The sequence below is a fragment of the Sceloporus undulatus genome, chromosome 2 (genome assembly GCF_019175285.1).
Source record: "Sceloporus undulatus isolate JIND9_A2432 ecotype Alabama chromosome 2, SceUnd_v1.1, whole genome shotgun sequence".
Lineage (NCBI taxonomy): Eukaryota > Metazoa > Chordata > Lepidosauria > Squamata > Phrynosomatidae > Sceloporus > Sceloporus undulatus.
In genome coordinates this window covers 28,857,905-28,879,688 of record NC_056523.1, presented here as the reverse complement: position 1 = coordinate 28,879,688, position 21,784 = coordinate 28,857,905, and the positions used below count along the sequence as shown (strand labels likewise).

Here is a 21,784-nt window from a genome sequence, read left to right as displayed (position 1 = left end):
AGTTGAGTTAACTTTCTCTTTGAAAGGTTACACAGCTGGTAAGTGTGGGCAAAACTATACAGGGAAAAATGAATCAAAGCAAGACAGCAGCCCTAACACAGTTTTCCAAAATACTGAATATGCAAGTTAAATCTGTTCTTCAACTGATTTAATGTAAGCAGTCACATGAGGTGAGGGATCATGCCAGCATTGCCTTTGTCTGGCTTGCTCAAGCTCCATAGTATGCTTCAGCCATGCAAGTATCTATCCACTTAACAATGCAGTCAGCAGAATCCAGGTCATCTTGAACCTGGATCATTAGTTCAATAGGAATGTCACAGCATGTGCCCTTCTTGGGGAATAAGTTAAGAAAAATAAATGATTCTGATGCTAGTTCCTGAAACATTTCCAATAACCATTCACTTCAGAATAAATTCATACTGATGCTGTTAGTTCTTTCTCTTCCTTTCTTTCTTTTTTTTTTATTTTTTTTTTTGGCTTCCTTTCTTTTTTAGCAAAAAGTTTGAGATTCCTTATTGCTGTAGAAATAAATTAGTATAGTTAGAAATAAATTAGTATACTTATTGGATTATATTGGCTACTTCGTTAAGTATTCTGAACTCCAATCAGCAAGCAAGGCTGCTGTCACACTGCAGAAATAAAGCAATTTGGCACTAGTCAATGAGATGAAATTGTGGGATTTGCAGTTTTGTGAGAGACTTAGCTTTCCCTGTCAGAGAGCTCTGGTGCCCCACCAAACTACTAATCCCAGAATTCCATAGCATTGAGCCAAGTGTCAAACTACATTGGTATAAAGTTACTTTCCTTCTGCTTGTGGCAGCAGCCTGAGCCTGTGATGAGATCTTGCAACACAGGCCCTGGTTTTGGTTTTCGCAGTCTCACTTGCTGGCAGAAGGAAGGTGGAAACATTGAAGATTTTCACACCGGCGCTTACCATGGGTTATGCACCGGTGAAACATTCCTGAAGCATGAGGGTGAGAAAGCCGGTCATGCTTTTGAAATGTCAGTTAAGTATCCCCTTGCCTCTACCATCCTTGAATCATTCACGGAGCAGCTATTTCCGATTAACGGGAACTTTGCATTAATAGGAAATGGCTGCTCCGCGAATGATTCAAGGATGGTAGAGCACGACCGGCTTTCACACCCTCACGCTTCAGGAATATTTTACCAGCGCTTAACCCATGGTAAGCACCGGTGTGAAAATGTTCATCATCCACCCATGACCAAACTGCCAGCTGAACAGACCTCCTTCTCTCAATAAATTTGTTTTTGATCTACTGTCTGGTAAAGTGATTTTGGGAGGGCAGTTACAAATGTGGCAATAGTGTCAATAGAATCATGACTATGTAGGGATTGTGAATACAGAGCAGTTACAGATACGTAACTGTTATGCATCCATAACTAGCACAGTGAGTGCCAGCTGCTATTTTTTTAAAAAAAAAATCACATTAAAAATGCTTTAAGTACAAAGGAGAAGGATTTCATTTAACAGAGAGCCAGTGATGTATCACCAAAAAGAAGAGCAAAGGAGGGGGGAAATGCATAAAATTTCACACGCTGGTTTAAATAGACTTGTGCAAATAGAGATGTTATTACTATAACTTAGGTAGATACACAGTACAACCCACCATAGTGAAGAACACTTTAACTAGGTGACTTGGGAACATCCTCTGTCTCATATCCAAGTGTCACTGATGGAGGATTTTTCTCTGTCCTCTAGAGCTCTTGATGGACCATCCTGCTATCTTAACACCTGAGAAGCTAATCTATTTATGTCTATAACTCTTTCTCCATTCCATCTATTGATGCTTTCTCTACAATCCTATGCATGTCTATTCAGAACTAAGTCCCTTTAAGTTCCAGGGGCTTATTCTGAGTTGTTTAGGATTATAGCCTCAGTATATTGTTAGATTTGGGAAACCAAAATCTTCCCAATGCCCTTTTTTCCTTCCCTTTCTATCTAGCCTAAGGAAGAGCTCTTTCCAAACTGCTCAGCATGGCAAAGAAGTAATCATAAGGTTTGCTGTTTAAAAATTATAGCCACTTGAACACGGACCCTAACAATCCCCTTGCTCTTCATCTTCAGAAATCTTTTAATGAAGTTGATAAAGTTCTGCAAAGTTTGTGCTAATTTCTAGATTTTTGTACTGAACAATTAATATATGAGATCACAAACCAAATGGCAAACCAGCATATCATTATGAATTTGTCTGTTCTATGGATGCAGTCTATAGCTGAATTCTGCATTTCATTCTTAACCCTAAAAAGAGTACCTTCATCTGGGAGGCATGAACTCCACTAATTAAAACACTGAAGCCCTCCATTCGATCTTTTTATCTCTACCTCCAGAGTAATCTGCTTCCATACAATCCGCCTGGTAGGGCTCCCTGTCAGGTCCTCTGGGAGGAATTTATTACAGCTCTTAAAGACCAGGTTGACGGCGACCTCCCAGAGGACATTCTCTGCAACTGCTCCCAATTTATGGAATGGCTTGCCGGACGAGATCCGTCAAATTACCAATCCAGAGAGCTTTAAAAAGGCCATCAAGACGGATCTCTTCCGGCAAGCCTTCCCGGAATAAAATGCTCGGCCACAAATAAATAAGACCTCCCATCCAGTGAACTCTGCCCATGATGATTTTTATTTAGCTTAGTCGGTTTTAATATGTAGTTTTTAATCTTACATTGTTTAATCTTGTTTTAAGGGGGTATTATGTATATAGAGATGTATTTTAACCTGTTGTACGCCACTTTGATTGCCTGGCAAAAAGCGGGATAGAAATAACAAATTTACTGATTTATTAATCAAACAAACTCTTTTAGTAAAGCTGCTTAATAAAAACAAAAAGACTTGTGCTCCTCAGCTTTTCTCTGACCCCATCATCTGACTGCATGTGGGCTTGACTGGGAGGGAAGTGGAAGGTGATGCTTGGAAAGGCTAAAAAGGTGAAAGAGGAACTGAAGAATGTGAATAAAACATTCCTTCTTTCAGCCTTTTCCAGTCAAGATAGCTTTCCAAATAAATGGATAACATTGAAATGGAGGTAGTCAGGAGGAGATGCTGGCTGAGTGGCCACCTTACCATCAGCCCAGGTAATCAAAGGGGTAACTTAATTAGGAAAGGTTGAGCAGGCAATCTATTATTAAGGAGCCCTGGTGGCACAATGGTTAAATGCCAGTACTGCAGTAACAAGGTTGTGAGTTCAATCCCAGGCAGGGCTCCAAGGTCGACTCAGCCTTACATCCTTTCATAGATCATTAAAATGAGTAAGCAGCTTGTTCGGGGCAATTGGCTTAAACATTGTAAACCGCTTAGGGAATGCTAGTTCACTGATAAGTGGTATAGAAATGTACTTGCTATTGCTATTGCTACTCTGCCCAGTCAAGAACTATGATCAAGGATGTGACAGTGAAATGTTTTTCTATAAATCTCACATCTTAAGCATCTCAAAAGCTTGCTTCCAGGGCTGGGAAACTCTCCTGATCTAGTTTTGGGCAGCTCCAGGACTTACAAAGTAATGATAAGGAAAATTCCATCAGTACCATATTAACTGAGGCTTAAGCTCCTGTATCTGCAATGAGTTGGAATTAGACCCACTTACATTCATAATAGTTCATATACAGATTAAAAAGTCATGATTTAAAATGGACTGGAAAGGCCTGGATATACATGCATAGGATTGCCTTATGACATGTTTTATCAAATGTTTTATTAATTCAAAAATTTCATTCTGTTTCATTCATTAAATCAATAGGTAAAAATAATTTGAAGCAACTTTTGATTATCCATGTATACTGTGTTAAAAATGTAAATAGTGTTTTTGTTCCTGTACACCAAAGTTTTCCCCTGTCCTCTGCAATTATTATGAATTTAGTGTGACTGAAGTGATCACCCATATATGCTTATAAAAATTCCTTTAAGGATGCAATCTTAAATACACTTTCTAGGATGTAAGCCCCATAGGTTGACTGAGTAAACAGAAATAGATTTATAGTGCATATTGCTTAAGATGTGATAAGTAAAAGAGTATCTTACAAGTAAAAGCAAATGGTTGTATTTACAAAGTGTTTTTTTCTCCTAGTTTGATTATAATATACCACACTTTATTAAGCCGCTCTACTATAGCTGGAGCAGGAAGACATTTCCACTTGGTGGCGACCAAACATCTTCCATCTGGAATGACTGGGGAAAGTGTTATGAGATATACATGGATGAAATGTAGCACAAAAACAGGAAGACATCTGGAGAAGACACTCCTGGACAAAAGTGGCTTGCAGCAGCCATACACAAAAGTTCACTGCACAAAATCTAATCCAAAAATAGTTTTGTGTCAGTGTCTGTGTTAGGCTTCAAAGAAGTTAGGTTAGGTTTCAAAAAATGGTTAGATTTCAAAGGAGTAATAGACATGCCCACAGGCAACTCATATACACAGAATTTTTGTTAGTTTCAGTGTCACATTTACAATATTGCATATGATTACCACTTCTTTGCACCCCGAGTCACAGTTGCGTCTTACTTGTCACTTAGATCTAAGTAACAGGCACAACACTAGACTGCATAGTTATCATCCTAGGCACCTTTCCATGGAGTACATTCCATGGCGCTAAGAACTACTCACTGGAAGTCTGCTGAAATCTCTCAAGCTACTACTCTGCCTGGAATATCTGAAGCCTTAAATCTGTCAGAAAATTTTGGGAATTATTTTGGCAATTACTAAAATGTGGATTGTGTAATGCCAGTGTCAGTTTCATCTTGACATGGGGACAATAAGATGGTGCCAATAAAGAGGAAGACTTAAGCTTGTAAAATATTGGCCATTTTGGCATAATAGTAAATGTGTATTCATAAATTGGTACATGCTTGTCTCTAAGGCAGGGGTAGGCAACCCTTTTGAGCCGGGGGCCGGGTTGCTGTCCCTCAGACAACTGGGGGGCCGAAGCCAAAAAAATAAACAATTAAATAATTTTTAAAAATTAAATAAATAAATAAACCGGGACAAATGTAGGACAAAATTTTCAAATGGAGGGCACTTTTTAAATAAAAAAATGGAGGACACGCAAAAAAATTTGCTGATTTTTTAAAAAATGTTAAGATAAATGCATGTTTCTGAGGCTTCTATAGACAATTGCCCCACCATGCCCCTCGCGCGAGACGCCAAAGGCCCCGGCGGCAATCGGTGGCAGGACTGGGCTGGGGCCGGTCCCAAGGCCTCGCCGGGCCGCATCCGGCCCGCGGGCCGCAGGTTGCCTACCCCTGCTCTAAGGCCTGGGCACTGGGAGATGCTTTTAGAATGAGGTTCCAAGGGATTTCTGAATTAATCTCACACTGTGACAGATGATGTGATGTATAAATATTTGAAGGCCAGATAGGAGTTTCACTTTTCTTAAACTGGGTGGACGGTACTTAAATTATTTTATTTGATATAAGAAATGGCTGATATAAGAGTATTTTTATTGCAGTCTCTGGAATATGTCTGTTATAACCAGCTGTCCTTAGCAAGCATTGTTTATGTCATTACAATGTTTGTTTCCTGTAAGCATAGTACAAATCCTCAGTGAACATATTTCAAGATAACAAAATTTTGTTTTTCGAGATCCTTGTTTTCTGGTCATGTCTGTTTAAGTAACTGTGCCAACCTGCAGTATGCATTTTATCTGTAATAGCTATTTGGTTAAATTATAAAATATTCAGTAAAGAAAACCAGTTAAATTATATTTCAGATAGGCAACTGAAACATCCTGGTATCATAGTTCTAGGTCTCACTGAAACAATAACCCTGCATCTGGGCTGTAATACCTATGGGGGCTCCCATGATGTGACATTTCTCTTTACTAGAGGGAACCCACCAAAGCAGCATTCCCCTGGGGAAAATTTGTCAGGAGCCATGTTTCAGCATTCGGGAGAGGGAGAGTAGGTGGCAAATGGAAGAAAAGTTGATATGTTTGAGCAATCTGTATTGTTCATTTTAGACACTTGTGGAATACGGACCTCTATTCCTGGCATTCACTTTGCTATAATTAATAGTTTCAATAACACTTCTGCATTCTTATCCATGAGTATGTTTCATTGAGTTTAATAAGACGTGTCTGAGTAGACATGGATTGCAGTGTAATAATGCAGTCCTTTGCAGACTCATTTGCAAATAACTCCCAGTGAACTCTACAGTCCTTAGATCTAAGTTAATAGGCACAACACAAGGCTGCATAGTTATCATACTAGGCACCTTTCTGTGGAAGTGCATTTTATGGAGATAAGAACTACTCACTAGAAGTCTGCTGAAGTCTCTCAAACCACTCTTTTGAATATCTGAAGCCTTAAATGAAAATTTCCATGGGTAAATTCTGTTCACTTTACAAACTTCTCCAACATGGCACACTATACGACACATAGCAGAAACCATTACTGCTAGAAATCGTAATAGAATATTACTTACCTGTAATGGCTCAAGCGTATCCTGGGAAGAACCAGAAAGTCACTGTCCAATTCCATTCTGAGCAGAACTCAGTGGCTTGTTTAACTAGCAGTAGTAATTAATTTTATATGAATACCCAAAATAATTTGTGCATGTAAGGATTTCCTGTTCAGTTGGATGGCAGAGACAATTAGATATATGCATCCCATTCAGTTGAAAAAAGGAAACACCAGTATAAACCAGTGTAAACTCATGAATAAACCAGAGAGCTCCATGTGCTCAATGGTATGCCTATGTGCCCTTATCTCATCACTGAGCAAATTGGGCCCTACAGATGTTGTCAGACTGCAACTCCTATCAAACCTAGCAAGCATAGGCAATGGTGAGGAATGCTGGGAGTTGTGATCCAATAGTAACTGGAGGTCAGCACTCTGACTGCCCTTGCCATATGGGATCAGAGAGCTGCATGAATACATACCTGTTCGAGTTGTTCACGTTAAAATGGAATGATTTTACTCAAGTCCAAAGGAAAATATTTGTTTGCAAGTTAGTAAAACCATCTTTTAAAGTACATATGTGCATGCACACACACACTTTTTAATATTTAAGCTAGGCTTTTTAGGCTAAAATCCTATCCACATTTATCTGGAAGTAATTCCTGTTAAATTTAATTGGATTTTCTTTGGATAGCATTGTGAGTGTACTCATTATCGTTCTGTCCTTCCAGTCTTCATTGTTAATAACTTTGAACATCTGAATGTGTCCCACCAAAAAATTAGAAGCTAGTTTCTGTGCTTTGAAAAGTTCTCAAAAGATGTACGTTATGTCTTTCTGTATTATTGATGTTTTAATTTGCTACTTTGTAAATGTTTCTTCTTTCATTTCTGTCCTTGCTCTCTTTTCGTTTAAGCAACCTGTTGTTGTTGTTGTTTTTATTGCAGACTGCTGAGGTGGGGGAAATCCCAAATCCCACTTTTATGCTTTCCATACTCATGCTTCTCTCTAAAATGTTTTTGGTTTGGGTCTTTTTCTTGTTGTCTTGCTGTGAACTTTGCAGATTTGTTTATGAGTGCCACCGTGCTTCTGCTGCATCTGCATTGTCACCGTGATGGTATTTTTTTCTTTCTGTCTGTTTCTTCCACAGGAGTTTAACAAGTAATCTGCCCAATGTGAATCTACCAAATGTGAATCTCCCTAAAGTTCCAAATCTACCAGTTAACATCCCGCTAGGCATCCCCCAAATGCCTGCCTTTTCTGCACCGTCATGGATGGCTGCTATATATGATGCTGAGTGTGTATTCAGTTCAATAGATCTCATTTAAATCAAAAGTAATCTTGGCATGGATATGGATTGTTTATTTCTCTCTTTCATGTTTAGCTATATAGTCATATCAAAAGAAAAACTAAGACTGATGCATAGCAATAAAAAAGCCAACTAAATCTGGCATACAGTTCATTATAATTTAACATCAATATGTATATCAAAGGCATATTTTCCCACTTATTTGACACTTAAATCAACATTTCTGCTGATAAAATTGTCCAGCACAAAAAATACTGTTGCTGTATGTGGCCATGAATCTGAACCATAAGTGTTAGTGTCATGGGGTTTTGCGTTTTAAAAAAATAATAATCTTGTACCGAAATAAAGTTTGTCATGACTTGGATCGGATCAAAGAACCAATATATTTTATTTTCTTAGTTCCTGCTTTCATCCATGATTGAATAATAATAATAAAAACAATAAAAACAACAATAATGTTATTTGGCAGGATTCATCTAGAAAAAATATAAAAGCATGGAGAAGTTACTTTTTTAGATTGCAAAAATATTTGGAGTTGTAACTGGGAAAGATTATGTTTCCAAGCTGAGTTTACCCTCAGCTGCTTTATCTTGGGGAAAGCCATGGTGTTGCAGTAGTTTGGATGTTGGACTAGGACTCTGAGAAACCAGGGTTCAGATACCTAGAAATCCAGCAGGTGATCATGGATAAATCCTACTCTTTCAGCCCTAGAAGAAAGCAATGTCAAAGTTCCTGAATAATTCTTGCCCAATATAGGCTTGTCTAAGAGTTGCCATAAGCCAGGAAATGCTTGAAGGCAAACAATGTACAACAAAATAATTATATGTGACTGAAGCCTAGGATAACAATCTTGTAATGACATTACATGAAGAAGAAGAAAAATCAGCAACAGCATTGTAATCAGTGACGAAGGCCCAAAATGCACGGGCCAAATAAGGCAGTTTCCAGCTGCTTTCAGAGTGTGGTGTTCCCAGCCAGGAAAAGCCAGCCCAAAAAGGAGTGAATTTAATTCACTCCTGCCAGCAGCCTGTTTAGGGAATTTATCACACGGGAGGAATTTCTCTTAATTTTGAATGAAAAGAAAGTGGGGTCAGAATGCATTCACGTGAATTCGCAAGTTCAGCTAATTTATTTGAATGCGAATTGCATTTGAACTGACTCCCCATTGCCCGAAAATAGCTTGCCATTACCCGAAATTGCGTATGATCACCTCTCATGCAATAACGTGAAACCCCATGATTGTGTTCGGATTGCCATTGGATTATACTTCCAATTTCCCTTGTCTGATAACGTCCTAGGACTGCAGCAGTGGCCCATGGTCCCAGCACTATTGGGGGCAGAGGCCACTCCTTCCAGGCTGCCTGCTTCAGACCCTTGACAAGCCGATGCCTTCACTAATTTCTGCAAATAACCTTATGGGAAGAATTTTTCTGTCTATGTAGCTGAACATTAGAAAGGCAAATGTTTCCAAGACTGTGACAAAGGAGCCCCCTCTGCAAAATAGAAGAGATTGCAGCAAATTTTTGGCTACTTTTAAATTGACTGGATTTGAAAATAGTTTTTTATGCTCATGTTTTCCCCAGTCCTGTTACCGTGTCATTTTTTGCCTACCACTTTGGTGTTCTCTTCCACTGTATCTGGAGATTATAAAGTACATGATTTTTTTTTCAGCCTGGTAATACCACCCTCTGAAGCCACTGAAGTCGAGACCATGGTTTTGTGGTATGGTGAGGGATTCAGCCTGGTCGGTCAGAGAGTTCTGGTTCCTCACCAAACTACAAATCCCCACAGGATAGATTTCTGACAGTTAGAGTGGTGTCAAATTGCTTTAATTCTGCAGTTTGGCTACACTTAATGGGAAGCATCATTTAGTTAATCTGTACAAAGTCTCATTGTAAAGAAGAGATAATAACTACTTTCCCCCATCCCATAGCATGGCTTCAGTGCTGTGGAACAGGTGGAGCTTATCCACTCATGTAGGCACATGAGCTTCTTCTTGTCACATTTCAAATGTTTAAAGGTGTCCTCTTTGTGCATATATGTTGATAGAGTATCCAAAAAATCTCTTAGAAAAATCTCCCCTCAAAAGAAAATGATGATGACATGATAATACTAAGAACAGCTGGAGAGCCAGATTGCTGTGGGACCACATTAAACCTTTCCTGCATATCATTTTCTCACTAAAATTTGCCCCTCAAACAACAGACACTTTCTGCACCATAAAAGATCTTCAGGACACCTTAAGTTTCCCTGAAAGTATATAGTGGCTTTAGAGTGAGACTTTAAACTGGATCCTGATTCTCCAATGTGACATCTAATTTGTAATTAATTCTAATTAAAACTGTAGGCATGTCACTTTTGAACAAGACTAGAGATCTGAAATCTAAAAATTACCTGACTAAACCCTTTAGTTTTTGAACAATCATTTGAAATCAGGAATTTGTACTTAAATTTACATCCAAAGACTGTTTCTTTGGGGGGGGGGGAGTACAATGAAATACTGTTACATGAGAATTTTGTGTTTATTTATGTTTGAAAATACTAAAAAAAATTAAATACAACTCATATTCATGCTAAGCTGACTTATTAAAGGTTAGACTAGAGTAGGCGGTATATGTAAATAGTAACAGGAAAAAAATTTCTCTGTGCATGCTCTGTGATATTGTTTTGTTTTGTTTTGTTTTTGAAAAGATAAGAATCAAGGCGTCAATCCTAAGCATGTTTACTCATGAGTAAGTCTCACTGGATGACAGGAACAGCATATACCCATGAGCAGATGCATTTAGGATTGCAGCCCAAGTCACTGTAAAGGAGCGGTCATCTTAAAACCTTTTAAAAAAATAATAAAATATGAACATGAAATGCCATCTATACACGACATGATGAAAAAGATTAAGATGTTGCTGCTGGGTGAGCTACTAAACTCGTCAGCTTGAAATCAAATGTCTGTATATTGTTCTCCACTTATTATAAAATACAAAACAGTGAGTTCTTGAAATGGGAAATGCAAAACAGGCCAGAGATTCCCCCCCCCCTAAAATTATGTAAACAGATGGGTGTCATCATGGTGTAATAATAAATAGCTGTTTTTGCATTGCTGGGCATTTAATTGCTTAAAGCAATATATATATATATATTTTCCCCCAAAACAAGTTAAACTGGGGTGTGTGGTTTGGTTTTTAAAAGAAAAGGTAACCATTTCCAGTGTAGGTTTAAATCAGAGGAAAATGAACTGGTGCTGAGCCAGTTATGCCACTGATGTAATGCATGCTACCTCTATGATTAATCATTCATTCAAGGAAGTGCCTGATTCTCTATCTTTTCATTGATCTGCTCCCTCAGCTCCCTCCTGCCCCTTCAGGACCTGTTTCAGTGTTTTCACATCATTACATGGATACATCTTATCTCCTACAACTAAGTTGATGCATTCTTTGAATAATTGCTTTTGTTAGAACAGGATTCAAAGGACCCCCTCTTAGCATGTTGGGAGTATGGTTTTCACCCTGCGGTAGCCATGTGTGCATTTAGCAATATCTCCCCTTCTGTAGCATTAACTCAATGCAGCTGGCATCTGTCACAATAGAAACACCCTTCTACCCGTTTCTATAGACGATATCAGCATGAACTCGTAATGCATGGTGTGTAAATAAAAAATCACTGTGTTAGCATTAGTGGTACGCGAGGAGTGGAATAAACCTCTTGAAGTTTTCTTGTTCACACTCATTATGTTAAAAATGAGAGAAATAAAGAGAAAAGGGATAATAAATAGATGCATAAATTTTTCAGAGTAAAGTACAATCCAAAGCTTGCATTTTATTGAGAATATAAAGGCATTAGACATGATTGTAGCTGAACAGAAGTCTAATCATAACCAAACCAGGATATCCCCATCTTTATGGAAGATCTGGGTAAGAAAATCTGCATTTTTGAAAGAAATCTGATCTACAAAAAAGACTTGGCAAAAAGAAAAATCTTTAAGAGAATGCTAGTCAGATATATTGGTCCATCTGTCTCCTCCACCATCCCTCCCCAACAATCTGAACCTGAAATTAGATAGAGTGGTCAATGATGGGGGAAAAAACCTTTCTGAGATACGTAAAAGATCATCTCATTGTGAATAATTCAACGCCCTTACTATATTTTCCAGCTATTAAAAAAAAGTGTCCTCGCTCACCACTTGTTAGCACGTTCCTTGTTTTTTTCCTTTGAACCCCTTCTGATGGGGAGGTAGGGAATAGAGGGAAAAGAACAAATCTCATATTTTGGGAAAATAAAATGCATGAAACCTAAAAGAAATAACCACATACATGTGAGTACTGTGGTTATTACCAACAAGAGAATTCCCTGCACCTTATAGAGCCTCAAGTTCAATAACTACACAAGCTAATGTAGTTATTGAAAGGGGCTGATTTTGTTGTTGCCATATGCACTGTTTCCAGACAAATGTCCGTATCTTCTTATTTTACTTGTCTTCCATGTCTGACCTGGAAAGACTTGAGACAGCTAGGTAGACTAGAAAAAAATTATGCTATAAAACCTTAAACCCTGATGCTGGAGATTCTCCATGGCTTTGTTCTGTGTCTCCAATCACTGTTATGCCCCCAATGTATGTGCAAGAGCAATCTCCACATCAGGTTTCCAGAGCCCAAGAGCAGTATGTAATCTCTCTTGGTGTTGTTTTTCATGTCATCCCGGCAGCAATGGATCGGGAACATCAGAAGATCTGTTCTGGAAACTAGATGCCTTACAGACCTTCATCAGGGATCTACACTGGCCTGAGGAAGAATTTGCAAAACATTTAGAACAGCGCCTGAAACTTATGGCTAGTGATATGATTGAATCCTGTGTAAAGAGGTAAGTGCAAACATGTAAATAAGAAGGGTTCTTCATAACTAAAATTAATGAATTTTGTTTTGCTTGCCCCATGCAATGGTCTTCTTCAGTCAGGTTTGCAGATGACATCAAATTAGGGGGAATAGCTATAATTCCAGAGGACAGGATCAAAATTCAAAATGACTTTAATAGATTAGAAAGCTGGGCCAAAACTAACAAAATGAATTTCAGTAGAGAAAAATGTAGGATACTACACTTGGGTGGTAAAAATGAAATGCACAAATACATCTGGCTTGATAACAGTCCATGCGAAAAGGATCTAGGAGTCTTACTGGACCGCAGGCTGAATAATAGTCAGCATTGTTATGCAGCAGCTAAAAAAGCCAGAGCAATTCTAGGCTGCATCAATAGGTGTATAGTGTCTAGATTGAAGAAAGTAACAGTGCCACTCTATTCTGCTTTGGTCAGGCCTCACATGGAGTAACACTGTCCAGTTCTGGGCACCACAATTCAAGAATGTTGAGAAGCTGGAGCATGCCCAGAAGAGAATGACCAAAATAGTGAAAGGTCTGGAAACCATGCCTTATGATAAGACACTTGGAGAGCTGGGTGTATTTAGCCTAGAGAAGAGAAGGTTAATTGAAGGGATGTCATACTGAGAATGGAGCAAGCATGTTTTCTGTTGCACCAGAAACTAGGACATGGAACGATGGATTCAAGCTACAGGAAAAGAGATTCCACTGAAACATTAGGAAGAACTTTCTGACTGTAAGAGGTGTTTGACAGTGGAACAAACTCCATTGGAGAGTGGTGGAATCTCCTTCTTTGGAGATCTTTAAACAGAGGCTAGATGGCCATCTGTCAGGAGTGCTTTGATGGTCTCTTCCTGCATGGCAGGGGTGTGGACTTGATGGCCCTTGGGATCTCTTTCAGCTCTGTGATTCTATATACAGAAGTTAAATATAAAATAGCAGATTCAATATTTATTACATTTAAAATACCACTCACACACTCTCAGACACACTCTCACACTTGTCTCTAGCTGGGACCCTGAAACACCACGCATTTATTCCTAAACTTACTGACTCTTAACCCTAAATCTGCCACACCCTTTCACTCAGACAAACTGCCTTCCTAATACCAACTGTCAACTGACAGTTAAACTGTTACACAACCAATAAATTAAAAAATAGCTGCTGTTGTCACACTGCAGAATTAATGTAGCTTGACACAGCTTTAACTGCCATGGAATCCTGGGATTTGTAGTTTGTCGTGTCAACAAAGCTCTCTGACAAAGAAGGCTAAATATCTCACAAAACTACAAATCCAAGAATCCCATAGCATAGATATCAAACTGCATTAATTCTGCAATGTAGATGCAGCCAATATTTCTCATAGGTGCTCAGCCAGTGAGAGAGGTGCTGAATCCCTTCATGAGCCATGACCTACTATGTTATGTCTGGCTCTGGGCTTTTGTGTGGAACATACTCAATTCTGTACACACAAACACTTGTTTGGACATAGAGATAATTTTTATACTTGTATTGGAATCAGAAAACACCACACAGTTCAAACAACAAAGCAATGTTTTTCTTCCTCTTTAAGAAGGTTATGCTTGAAAAGCGTTTCCTCTCTCATAGAGTCTAGAATTAGTAAGCTTCAAATTCATTGCCATGGTGGTGGTGGTGGTTATTGAGGTTTCTGGAATTTTAGGAAGAGAACTATAATGAGAAGATCAGTAAGTATGGACAGAAAAGTCTTCTTTAAAAAAAAAAAAACCAACTTATCCAGAATCACAACTCAGGCAATATCTGTCTTTCAGGGCAGGAGGACACTTAATAGAAGAAAAATGGGGCTACTGAAAAAATATATTTCTTTCTCTCTCCTGCCCCTGTGTAGCTGACTGAATGATGTGCCTTCATTTTATCTTTACCAACCCTGCATTTTGTTTGATTAATTGTGTCATATTGCAGGGGAGGCTTAGAAAATTCACCATAAGGGAAAGGGTGAAATAGATATTGGGGCTCCTGTTTTCATCAGCAAGCATGTGTTTTCCATTGTGTCTTCATCATGTCTACAGTAGAAATCAAATTTTAATGGAAAAAGCCTCATTAGAGCTGCTGGAACTTACAGGTTTTACAGGAAGATTATGCACTCATTTTTAACTACCTGTTTTGCAATGAAACCTGAAGAGGTGTTATGTATTTATTTGGCAAAGAAGCAGCTTATAGTAGCTTGTGTGACAGTTGAGACGAGGATAGGCAAACAAGTCACACTGTGGGGGAAAAAATAAAATGTGCTAATTCAGTACTACTTTGGAGCCAAGTAGTTAACAGGTTTGTATAATCTATGCTTAGTAATGAGCATCTATACAGTTTTCTGTAATTCAATGATTGATCTACTTGGACCCTACTTTGTGTCACCTTTAAATTAGTTGTACTGTACCAACTATATTATAAGTTTGCCTTTTTATCACTTGCCTTCATAATATCATCACACATGTTGGTATGTGAAGGTACGTACCTCAAATTCCTATTCTTTAATGTAGCATAGGAATGTAATAATCTGAGAAGTACAATGAACTTTAAAAGCTATTTTCATACTATATTGCAAGAGAGGGAGAAAGACAGAATGTTTATTTGTTTTCACAGAATCATATAGTTGGAAGAGACCATAAGGGCTATCCCGTCCAGTTTTGTTTATATACAAACTGGCATGCTTACCCCAAAGCAAGATAAATGGGGTTTAGGTGACCCTTTGTTTGGAGCAACTATTGCTGGGTTTGAGCTGCTATGCAGCTTGAAAGTTTGCTGCCATATCCTGTCAATATATTCAGACCACCCATTTTTGCATTATGGCACTTACATTATCAGATTATTTCATTGGTCACCAGAATTGTTAAATGCTGTTATCTTCAAACTAGGGATGTGAAAAATCTCCCAATTTCAATTTCATTCCAAATTGCACTTATTATTGTACTGCATTACAACACTTTAGCCAAGATCCTTCCTCAGTCTGGCAGAGTGTAAAGCATACCTCTTCTTCCCACTCTACATATATACACAACCTACTTTACAGCTGTTGGCACACACCCATAGGCATTTGGTGGGTGGCCACTAAATCACTATGGGTAGCACAGAGGAGGTATGGGAAACCTCCTTGCACAATCACCATAAAGGAACATATGCAGGCATAATGCTGGAATGTATTGCTGGTAGAATTTTGGCTTTTGTGTTCAATTTCCGCCCTGAAATTTGTGTAATTTTGTTTATGTGTTTTCCTAATTTGTGCATTTATTTGTACAATTTTCCTGATATGTGCAATTTTTATACTGTATTTGTGTGCATTTTTCTAATTATGTGCATTGTAATCATTCCCATTTTAAAGTGTGCACAATAGTGTGTGTACATCTTATTTCTTGTCATTTAAACATTGCAAATGTGTAAATGTGCAAGCTGAATTTTTGTTGTTGTTATTGTTTTGGTTTGGTTTGTTGTTGTTTTTTCACAAGACCTGACAATGTGGAAAATAGTACTGTGGTTGTGAATTTTAAATCAAACAAAATATCCATCCCTACTTTCAACTCAACAGAAATGTTCTTTATTTTATCCTATTTAACAGAACCAGGATTGCATTTGAAGCAAAGCTGCAAAAAACAAGCCGGTCAACAGATTTCAGAGTCCCTCAATCAATATGCACCATGTTTAATGTTATGGTTGATGCCAAAGCTCAGTCGACAAAACTTTGCAGTATGGAAATGGGCCAAGAGGTAAAACTTACACACTTTTTTAAAAAAAATGTATATCTATATACATATATATAGACAGATATATAAGGGGGGGGGGTAAATCTGGATCTCATATACTGTTGAGTTGAGAAACATTCTAACAGTTGTGGATTTAGTCTTTCATGTATAGACTATGCAGATGAAAATGCAGGGTCACTCCGTCAAACAAATCTCCATAATGAATATGGACACTCAGAAACCCAGTCACTTAAAACTGACTATTGACATGGACTGTGATATACATAAAGTACCTCTAAAGCCTATTTATACTTGAAAGTGTTTTATATTGAGTCATTAACTCCACCTTGGAACCATATTTATGTTTACCTGAAGTCTCTATGTTTTAATGGAACAATAATCCTGCAAAAGAGTTGTTGTTTTCACCATTAGGTGAAGGAAAGCTCTTGAGTAATAAAAAACTTCAGTAAAGGAACTAGCACAAATTAAATTTTTCAGACTATTGATTAATGACATAAAATCCCACCTGATTTGACTTCTTCAAGTTTTATGTTTTTGCTCCATCCAGGTTCTTAATGACTCAATGATTCAGAATGGTCCAGTCTCATCATCTGCTGGTCTAATTTATTTTCCTCTCAAAACATTGTTGCAACTTGAAAATTCTTGTATGTGATATTGTGAAGTAGAAAGACATGCTAAATTGAGCTAGATAACATACATCATCATAATCCATTTTTAGTGTGAAGGCTTAAAATAATAGTCAACATTTTCATCTCAGTTTAGGACCAGTCCAGATATAGGACTCCTTAGCAGTAGTACATAGTAATATAATTTCTCATATTCAGAATCTATTTCATATGGGTTATGAGTTTTAGTTCTGTTAAAATATTTACCTTATTCAGGTACTTTTTAAAAACATCTTATCCAGAACCCACTGATTAGAAGGGAGAAAGAACTTTTTCGCTTTTATGTTTGTTTGATATATCACTTGTTCTTTTAGCCTTCTCTATTTTATATTTATCCCAAGATGCAACTTTATTGTTGTGAACACTAAATATTTCCCTGCCAACTTCAATGCATGTACATAAATGACCTCCAATTACACTGGAGCTGAAATTAGCCTTAATAATTATAAGCACAGGATTTGCTTTTACATCAGGATAACTTGGGAAGATTTTCCGTAGTGTTTTTCCCCCCTTAGTGCTTCCCTTAGCACTAAGTTGTTCAGCCTGATAAACAGAAGCAGAACTCAAGCAGAAATGGAATATGGTTGGTTACCCATTTTCACCTGCCATGTTATTTCTGACATTTTCTATCATGAGGTGACCCATTTCTGGTAACTCAGGGGCTGTGCAGACCAGCCATTAAGGCCAGCCTGGGGACGGAGTTGAGGTATGGCGTCCATATGACACACGCCCCAACTCTGACCCCCATGGCACTGCTCTGATGCAGGACACAGTGACAAAGGAGCACCTAAAAGCCATGACTACTGCACCCTTTTCAGGGTGCAAAAAGGAGTCGCTTTTTGTGGCTCCTTTTTGCACCCTGGAAAGGCCAGATTGGGGCCACAATGTGCAGTTGCCGTGGCCCCAATCAAGCGCAGCTGGAGGTGACTGCAGGCTGCCCCTTAGGGCCAGTCTGCACAGCCTTTCAGTTAGGAAATAGCCATTTTGGGCTTAACCCCAAACAATATATCCTGATCATATCCAGCTTAAGCCATCAGCACCTTTCATAATAAAATTTAGTAATAATTAACATTATTAATTGTAATAAGTTCTGGACCTTAGTCACACCTCTTAGCTAGACATAAGTTTAACTAACCATACATGTGTTGGGGGAAATGATTCTATAGGTTTTTAGCTTGCCATTTGTCAATTGTATCAGTTTCATTTCACATCAGGTGTAACATAGACAGAAGGCATTTGCCAGCCCCAATTGCTCCTGCCCAGTTCCCATTTTCCTTGATTCTTCACTCACATTATTCCTGCAAATCCATGACCCATCATGATAGTTAACAAGCAGCAATCAGTTGCACAAAGAATCAGCCTTAATATACCTTGAGCAATTTAAGTGTTCCTCCTTGAAAAGGTTTTGACATGGTAGTACAAAGATCACATAGTAATTGTGTGAATTAGCAGTTTGGCTGATATGATGTTTTAAATAAATAGGTGAACTAACAGACAAATTGGATGGGGATTATCAGTGCATACGTTGCTATTTAGGGCTGCAGCATTTCATACATCCCTCCTCTTTTGCATCTCTTTTGTTTTCTCTTTTATTAATTTAAATTAATTCCTACCTCATTCTAGTTGTTCATGACACCTTGTCTCTGTTTGTCTTTGTCCTTTTCCTCTTGAAGATGAACAACTGCTAATTTGTAAAGTGACAGCCTAATAAGGATTGTAGTATCTCAAGGGATGTTCATGCCAATTACACTACATTCTCCTTCAATCCATCTCCTTTCTCAAATTATGTGGGGAGTGTGTCTGACTCCAAACATCATGCCCCTTTCCCTATGGCTAACCCAACCTAGTTCCAAAGTGTCCACATTATTCATAATTGTTACATTTCTACCTCATGCTGGTCACATTCCCTAGAAGGCTGTGACATTTCCCAGGCCATCTGAGCTCTTAGTCAGCATTCTTAAAACTACAGCAGTCCTGTTGGGCAAAGCAGTTTCCTTCTCCTTTTGAGTGGAATTCCTCAGTGTATTTACTGTTCCCATTTCTTCTCTCCAGGTCCTACATGCTTGATAAGAACCTCACTGTTCACCATGAGAATTATTCCAAGAGCATGTAAAGGAATCTTTTAGCACCTTTGAAACTAACAAGATCCCTTTGCATACTGATATTCCAGACTAACATGGCTATTGGGTCCCTTATGGGAGAAAGGTGGCATACAAAATAAATAAATAAATAAATAAATAAACAAATAAATAAATATGCCCATGTACATGAGTATTGAGTCTACAACAGTTCCTACTCCATTGCAAGGAACAGAACCAGCAGATGGACCAAAAAGCTTTTAACTGATCAGCAACTAGAACCCTTCCCTCCAACAACAACAAGCTCAGAAACAACTTTGTGCCAGAAAGAAATGAGCATGAACACGATTTCCTCATAGTATCCAATATTCCTTCCTATGGGGGGAAGGCCTTTGTAAAGTCTCACTATAGACTCCTGTTTGCACCTACAAATTTGGGCATTATTCCTCCAGTACTTTTGGATGGGTTTTATATAGAATAATTTGATAAATTTTAGGAAGAACATTTTGCTGAACACATACACCCATATTCCTCGTGTGTGATCCTTATAGTCAGAGGCAGCTGTTCAGACATTTGGCAGATATTATTTACCACCTTCAATATTTTTCCTTTAAATTTTTAATGTAAAGAGAGGCATAAATATATATCTCAAGCATTTCTTGGTTGGTCTGGTATGCTTTTATTTCTTCTCCAAGGTCAGATGGTCACTAACAGAAATACAGCAAACACACAATCTGTTAGCAGCTTTATGGTGAAATACACCTCCCACATAGGCATCCATGTCAGGTGGAATTTACTTTATAAAGTTGGACTTTACTCCATCTAACAATAAAGCTTCTCTGTAGTTTGGCTGACTTAGTAACCAACTCCTGCAAACCAGTCTGGACAACACAAACATCTGCCTTGGTGTAGTAAAGTTTTCTCGGCCAGTGTTTGTCAACATCAGTGGTTCCTTATGAGTGGAATACTAAATCTATGCTAAACCCTAGGCAATTTAATTGTTACCAATTACACTGATAAAAATGGGAATATGAGTGGAAAAAGTACTGATAAGTGAGGATATAGGTAAGGAGGTAACTCAAAATAGAAAATCCTTGGGTGAAAAGAGCAACTAGAGTAAAACAGAATTCTGGATGTTCATGAATGCCACCAAACCCTTCCTGCTGGATAATATACTCCCATGGGCTCCATGTTCTATGGCTTCCAAAACTGACAGTTTCCCATCTCTTGCTGCTTCCAGTTTGGATACTGTCATGTGCAGGCTGAACTGAGGGTGCATCTGCACTGTAGAAATACTGTAGTTTGACATCACTTACACTGCTCCATCCTACAGAATCCTGGAATTTATAGTTTTGTGAGATACCAGAATTCTTTGGCAGAGAAGTTAAAGACCTTTTAAAGCCACAAATCCCAGGGTGCCACAGGATGGAGCTACAGCAATGTCAAACTGCATTATTTTTACAGAGCAGATGCACCCCTAGTGGAAGACGCACTGGCATTCAGCAGCCCATGCCCCAAAACTCTCTAAAGTTCTGAACTGCTTGCTTCATAGTTTTCCTGGAAAATCTTTATCTAAAATGGTCTCGTTTCCATGAAGATAAACCTGTACATAGTTCCCTGCTGCTGGATTACAGCATGCTAGAAAACATATGCTGATATCAGACCGTGTTCTAAATGGATTTACAAGACTCTCTGTCAAGGAGTAAGGTTATCTACTATTAGCTCAAGTGGTGGGGCACATGCTTTACATACAGAAGATCCCAGATTCAGACACTGTAGTCTCCAGTTAAACATATTGGAGTATTAGCTGCTTGCGGAAAAGATCATTGCTTAAGATCCTGGGCCTTCCTCCAGTCATAATAAATTGAATAGAGCTGGATAGATAATTAGTCTGAGGGTCAAACTAGATATCTTTTTAAGCACATGAATGACCCTTGCATTTATTTTTATTTTTTGTTTATTTTTTCAGTTTACTAAATAGTCCTATTTAGTAGCTGTTGGAGGGAATCCAACCAAGACTATAAGGGGGGGGGGAGTGGGATTTAATTACTATATATGTCCCTTCTTGATCTAGATCGCTCTCCAGATGTTATTTAGGAAACACAAAACAACCATGCAAGTGCAAGCCATGTAAACATCATATCTGGCTTGGCCCTGACTTGGAGTAAGCAAGTTTACTGTGGCTTTCCTATCTTTCCTATTCTGAATTATCACCCAAAACCCTCTGTGACAATAAGAATAACTTGTCATATACAATGAAAGAAAGCTAATAGCTGGTGAACTTTTGCCCTTCTTAACAAAACGTTCTGTTTTGGTTGAATCTGCCTCCTATGCATACAAACTGGACAGTTGGTACATTAATTATACAAAAGAACCAAAACAAACTACTATTCAGCCCACATAGGGAAGACTAATTCTTGTCATGCTAAATCAAATGGCAGCTTTTACTAATGGCAAACAAACCAGAAAATGCTATTGGCTGCAAGCAGGGATTTGCCTTAAGGTACATTAAAAAGGGCTACAGAATGTCTGGGCAATGGGACCCTAAAAGGCACCTACCAGGTGTCCAGACATTTCAATGTCTGTCAGAAACCAGTTTTTCACATGGCATCCACACCATGCATCAATCCACATCATCCAGAATTAAATAATTAGAGGGAGACCAAGATGTCTTACTTTGCTATTGCCAATAGAAAAAGAATGGCCTAATAAAACAGTTCTATTACA

The 21,784-nt window shown here is 38.3% G+C and overlaps 1 protein-coding gene across 13 annotated transcripts in view; it reads left to right on the top strand.

The window, feature by feature from the left end:
- Positions 1-21,784, top strand: part of CADPS (calcium dependent secretion activator) — a 466,363-nt gene that overhangs the window by 366,990 nt on the left and 77,589 nt on the right. For 8 of the 13 annotated variants that reach the window (XM_042450096.1, XM_042450095.1, XM_042450093.1 and 5 more), the window contains 3 exons: positions 7,557-7,703; positions 12,414-12,569; positions 16,170-16,317. In XM_042450096.1, the coding sequence (XP_042306030.1) occupies positions 7,557-7,703; positions 12,414-12,569; positions 16,170-16,317 (451 nt within the window). The remainder of the gene's footprint in view (positions 1-7,556; positions 7,704-12,413; positions 12,570-16,169; positions 16,318-21,784) is intronic. The other 5 variants (XM_042450102.1, XM_042450101.1, XM_042450100.1 and 2 more) reach the window with 1 other exon arrangement.